Raw genomic sequence first — 5461 nt, forward strand, 5'->3', positions numbered from 1 at the left:
AATTCTGCTCTTTTATTTCCTTTGCGGGCGCGAACACCGAAATTCTGGCCTTTGAAGTGCGGCTGGCAGAGCTGACCCTGGTCCTCCCCGGCGCCGGCTCAGCGGTGCGGGAAGGAGGCGACTGAGCGTGAACTCGTGGACGCAGGGAAGGAGGGGTGAGGGGGTGGGAGTGAGGTGCAAATGTTGGTGAGCCTAAAAATCAGGCTGTCGGAATCCAACGAATCCTCAGAATCGGCGGCCCAGAGACCAAGTGGGTCTGGGCAGAAGCCCACAGAACAGTGGGAAAACTCCAGCCTCCGCGCTGGTTTTTAAATGAAACCCGTGGAGCTCAAGCGCGGCAGCGAGTCCCCCTCGCGAGCTGGCGTCCGTGGATGGAGGCCGGACGGTAGCCTCCCTCGTCCTTCTGCAGGTTTTCCCTGGCTATGTGACAGCTAGGTGGCGGGCGCGGGCTGGTCCCCTCGGGGTCACCGCCAAGGCCCTGGGGAGCGCCGTGGGTGGGGGCGAAGGGGAGACGCGCGTGAGCCTGCGGGCGTCGGGGACCGCACCGCGGCGCGCCCGCTGTGATTAGCTCGCGCGGCGACCCCGGAGGGCGGACTCTCCTCACCCCCGTGTCTCCTCCTCCCTCTGCCTTTTTAAGGGACGCCCTCCAGGCAGGGCTGTCAGCCACCCCGGGCCCTCTGCACTTGGCCGAGACTCCGCTGTCTCCCGCCTGCGTGACAGTCAGCGGCGGGAGCGGAATTAGCCGCTGGTCCCCGGGACCTGCACGTGGAGAGCCAAGCTGAACTCCCAGCTCTGCCGGGTACCCGGCGACAACCCACGATCCGGACACCGCCCGGCCTTGGGGTTGGTTGTCCTGGGGCTCGACGGCCCGCAAGGAAAGCTGGGTGGGAGGCGGCCCGGGCCCGGGTGCCCCTAGCGCGATGAGCCCCGCTAAGGGCGGCCGTTGCTTCTGTGGCAGCCTCCGTGGTGGCCTCCCGCGAGCCCTGGTCCCCTCTTCCTCGCGCACCATGCTGTCCTCCGGCCAGCGGAGCCCGCAGCGCAGCCCACGGCTCCTGCCCAGCCACTGCTAACCCACCAGAGCGCGTTCTTGACCGCGAGGTCAACTGGCCGCGTGGTGCCTCGGGGAGGCGGAACCGTGGTCCCCGGAGCCCCGGCTCCGCCCTCCGACTCTCCAGCTGCCACTGGGCGCGGGGCGGCGATGGGGGCGCTGCTGGCGCTCTGTCTGCTTGTGGGCTTGCTGCGCTGGGGCCCGGCGGGCGCACAGCAGCCTGGGGAATATTGCCACGGCTGGGTGGACGCGCAGGGCAACTATCACGAAGGGTTCCAGTGCCCCGAGGACTTCGACACGCAGGACGCCACCATCTGCTGCGGCTCTTGTGCGCTGCGCTACTGCTGCGCTGCAGCCGACGCCAGGTTGGAGCAGGGCGGCTGCACCAACGACCGGGGAGAGCTGGAGCATCCTGGCATCACCGCGCGTAAGTGCGGCATCCCTGGGCGGACGTGGCTCGTCCACCCAACAGAGCTCGGGCCTTATTAGCTCGGGCTGCAAAGTAGACCCGGTTGGGCCTGGGGATCCAGGAAAAAGTGGGTGATCGTATTTCAGGTCAGGGGTCCTATCGCTTTGCAGTTTGGATCCCAGCTGCACGTGGTCCCCACGGTTCCGCCCTAGGGAAAGTTTGCAATGGTTCGCAGGAACTTCAGGACTGGCGGGACACCCGGTGCTTCTGGGGAAGACAGCTGGAACTAGGTTAGGTTTCCTGGGCGCTCTGGTCATATGGGGAGCTCCGGAAGTGCGGGTACCAGGGAACGCGACTCTGATCAAGAGCCCAAGTACAGTCCCGCAGGCTGATTTTTCACCCCTTTATTTTCTTTTGTCGAGTAGTAGCATTTCGTCACCCTTCCAAATTCCTTTCAATTCTCTGCATCCAATTACCCTCTCTAGCCCACCCCCTATTGTCACGCTTTTCAGAAACACCCAAGTCTTCGAGGTGAGGATTTAAAATTCAGGGTCATAGGGCTTCCTCCGGGGCCCCTTTTTCTCACGTCGGAAAACACGGGTCAAATTTCCGCTCACTTGTCCACTTGCTCACTTAAGAGGGGAATAAATCAGAACCCCAGCTGAGGAAATTTACACCTTGAAAAAAAGTTTTCCACTTGAATTGGAACATCAGGGAAACCTTTTACAGCTCAAGGCGATGGTTTTACTGCCAGGAAACTTGAGAAGTGTGCGGAGCTGAGGGCCTGTGACTCCCCAGGACTGGGAAGCAGCTGCTTGGGACCTGCACACTATGATCCTCAGAAAGGTGGGGAGAGAGAAGCAAGAGCAGTCATTTGAGTCTCATCCTTCAAATGACAACCCAGAGAAGAGGGGTCAGCATCCCTGTGTTTTCCTCTGGGGTTTAATTTTGGTGGGGAGGGGAGGGTGTTAGAAAGCCCAGCCCTGAGGATCCAGGAAGTAGTTTCTAGACTATGTAGTAGAAAGCAGGAACTCTGGGCTATCTTAGCCTGCTAGAAAACCAAACTTCTCTGCTCCTTTAGGCAGGGCTAAGCCTGCCTCCTGGCTGGGGAGGAGGTTGTCATCCAAAAGGGAGAGCAGAGGATTGGAGCACTCTCCCCACTTACTGAGTCTGAGATCAGGCCAAACCAGATGGATAGTGGCTTTGTCTCCTGCCAGCAGTTTAACCTCCAGTGACTTAACTATACTGGGCCACGTCTCGAATTTAAAATGGGCACACTGCCATCAAAGAGTCAGTTTATTGATGAAACTAACACACAACTGTTTGGCTCAGTGCACAGGGAGTGCAGGCCAACCTCACCTGGCCCTATACAACACTGGTACTCACATGGGGGGCATGAGGAGTGCTGAAGAACTCACAGTTAGCAACCCAGGGGTAGCTGCTTCCTGTCACTCCATGGCTGAGTCTTTGGGAAAGATATGTATTTATATCTGATAAGAGGGAGTTTCTATCTCACAAGGCCTCTGTGATCAAAGTTGAATCTGATACAGAAAACCAGGCTTAAGGGCCTCAGTAAACCCAGGTGTCTTGTCTGCTGCCCATGAGTTAGAGGCTACATCTCAGTGTGGCTCTTTTACACAGGGAAGAGACCAAGACAGCTGCCCAGATACCCATGGAAAAGAAACTCTTATTTCTCTCTGCCTTTTAGAGTTGGAAGCAAACAAGAGTTTGCTCTGCCTTGGGGACATGCTTAGAAAAAAGTCTGGGTCACTAATAGTGAGAACTACATGTTGCTCTTTCCGTGGGTGGGACTGTAGGCACAGGGGTATGACATCTGGAGTCAGGACTGGTGATTTTCGAGAGGGTAGGAGACACAGTAAATTGAGGCTCACTGCAGATTGCCTTCTCCTGCTCCTTCTGGAGCTGTATAACACCCTGGGGCTTCATTCAACCGGCCTGGTTCTCATTGCTTACACTGGAAACGTTTGGACAGCAGATGGATCGTCAGTCTAGGAGATGGGTTAGGCCTTTAAGTGTCTCACCGTGATCAAACTCCTAAAAGCCAGATTTCAATGCACATGCATGGTGACCCCCTAAACTCACCCTCTCCCTTCAGTCCACAAAGAGGACAACAGGCTTTCAGACTTCCAGATGTTCAGTGTGATGGCTAATTGCTAACAGAGCCTACAGCACCCGTTTGCTCCCTCCCTGCTAGGAACATCAAGAGCACCCCATCACCGTGGTTTGTACTTTGGAAGCTGCTAGTCACACGCTCCAAGAAGCAGAGCTGAGAGCTGTAGCCGTAACGTTCCCTCTGCCTCCCATCTCTGAGATGCTGAAGCAGAGGCTAGGGTTTGAGTGACTCTTACCCAGTGTCCGTGTATGTCTGTTTTTGCCTTTTAGAGCCTGTCTACGTCCCCTTCCTGATCGTCGGCTCCATCTTCATTGCCTTCATCATTTTGGGCTCTTTAGTGGCGATCTATTGCTGCACCTGCTTGAGGCCCAAGGAGCCCTCCCAGCAACCCATCCGCTTCTCACTCCGAAGCTATCAGACAGAGACCTTGCCCATGATCCTCACCTCCACCAGCCTCAGAACCGCTTCCAGGCAGTCCAGCACGGCCACTAGTTCCAGCTCCACGGGGGGTTCTGTCCGAAGGTTCTCTTTTGCCAGGGCTGAGCCAAACTGCTTGGTACCCTCATCGCCCCCACCTTACACCACCGGCCACACCATACACCTAACCCAACCATCCGGTTTCCTGGTGTCACCCCAGTATTTTGCATACCCTCTCCAGCAGGAGCCCCCGTTACCTGGGAAGAGCTGTCCAGATTTCAGTTCTAGTTGATGGGCGGTGGCTGTGGCTAGGCCATGCAGCGAGCAGCAGCCAGGCCGAGTGTCGCTGTCTCGGCCAAGCCACTCTCACTTCTGAGGAAATTTGTGGTAACCCATCATGCTCATGAAAGGAAGGTCCAGGAAGATGAAGCACTTTCTGGTCTTGAGGTTCCTGGCTACGATTACAGGAGGTCTGACCTGGCAATCATGGCGAACGTGACAATGTAGTCACCTCTTGTTAAAATATTCAGCAGCTCGATGCTCAGTTTGCAAGTTGAAAGAAAATATCAGCCGTCCTTCGTAGAAAAGCATCCTGTGTTCGTTTTCCTGTGTTGAAGTAGCACAAACATATGCAGAAATAAGGAAGAACATACACTTAACTGTAATTATAAAGGTTCACTTAAAAATTAACTGTTATGTAAACTCGAAGGGCCAGTGAACCACTTATTTAAAACTTTTGGAGCAATCTAACCATAAGTAATATTAGTATGATGAGAACATTTACTTCTTAAATTAATAACAAATTTTGTTTAAAGTATGAGTTTTCTCTTTCCAAAATACAAGGTTTCAGTAACCGCATGGGAAGCTTAAAGTTTTAAATATATACTCAGTCATTCGTCGTAACACAGATCCTGGGTAAAAATCACCTCCCCCACCAACCTGAGGGAATATTTATTGCAGACTTTTTGTCCAGCAATATTAGCGTTTAAGTTGGACGATTGGGTCTTAAAACATTTATTTGTATAAAGAATTATATATAAACATGAAGATTTGTAATTTAATTTACTTACCACATTGACAGTACTAATTATTTAGAAGTCACACTGTAACTTTGCTCAAAGTCAAGGAGGGCCATTAGTGTTAAGCAGTCAGTATTCCACATTTTATGTGCCTGTGTTTGATGTCTGGTGACTACCGTAAGGACCAGGCAAGAAAAAAATAAATAAATTTATCTGGTTTCCTGAACTCTATTTGAGGTTTTCAAATCAGAATTCTTTATTTTATACTCGTAGTGACATTTCTTTTGCTATCTAATAAAAGGGTATATTTTTATCCCACACTCCATCTTTCAAATAAAGGGGAACATTGGCTTCCTCAGGACTTTGGAAAGCAGCAGAGGTCAGTTTTTACAGAGTCCTTAGAAAACAGTCTCTCTGCAGTCCTCACATGTCAC

General features: G+C 53.2%; 1 protein-coding gene across 1 annotated transcript; it reads left to right on the plus strand.

Annotated features, from left to right (window-relative positions):
- The first annotated feature begins 679 nt into the window (after nt 1-679).
- On the plus strand, nt 680-5258 carry Shisa3 (shisa family member 3). Its single transcript, XM_032916921.1, has 2 exons — nt 680-1475; nt 3861-5258. Exons 1-2 carry the CDS (start codon nt 1199-1201, stop codon nt 4298-4300), a joined length of 717 nt encoding a protein of 238 aa, XP_032772812.1. The 5' UTR covers nt 680-1198; the 3' UTR covers nt 4301-5258.
- The last annotated feature ends 203 nt before the right edge of the window (nt 5259-5461 follow it).

This window comes from Rattus rattus, chromosome 11, assembly GCF_011064425.1.
Source record: "Rattus rattus isolate New Zealand chromosome 11, Rrattus_CSIRO_v1, whole genome shotgun sequence".
Taxonomy (NCBI): Eukaryota; Metazoa; Chordata; class Mammalia; order Rodentia; family Muridae; genus Rattus; species Rattus rattus.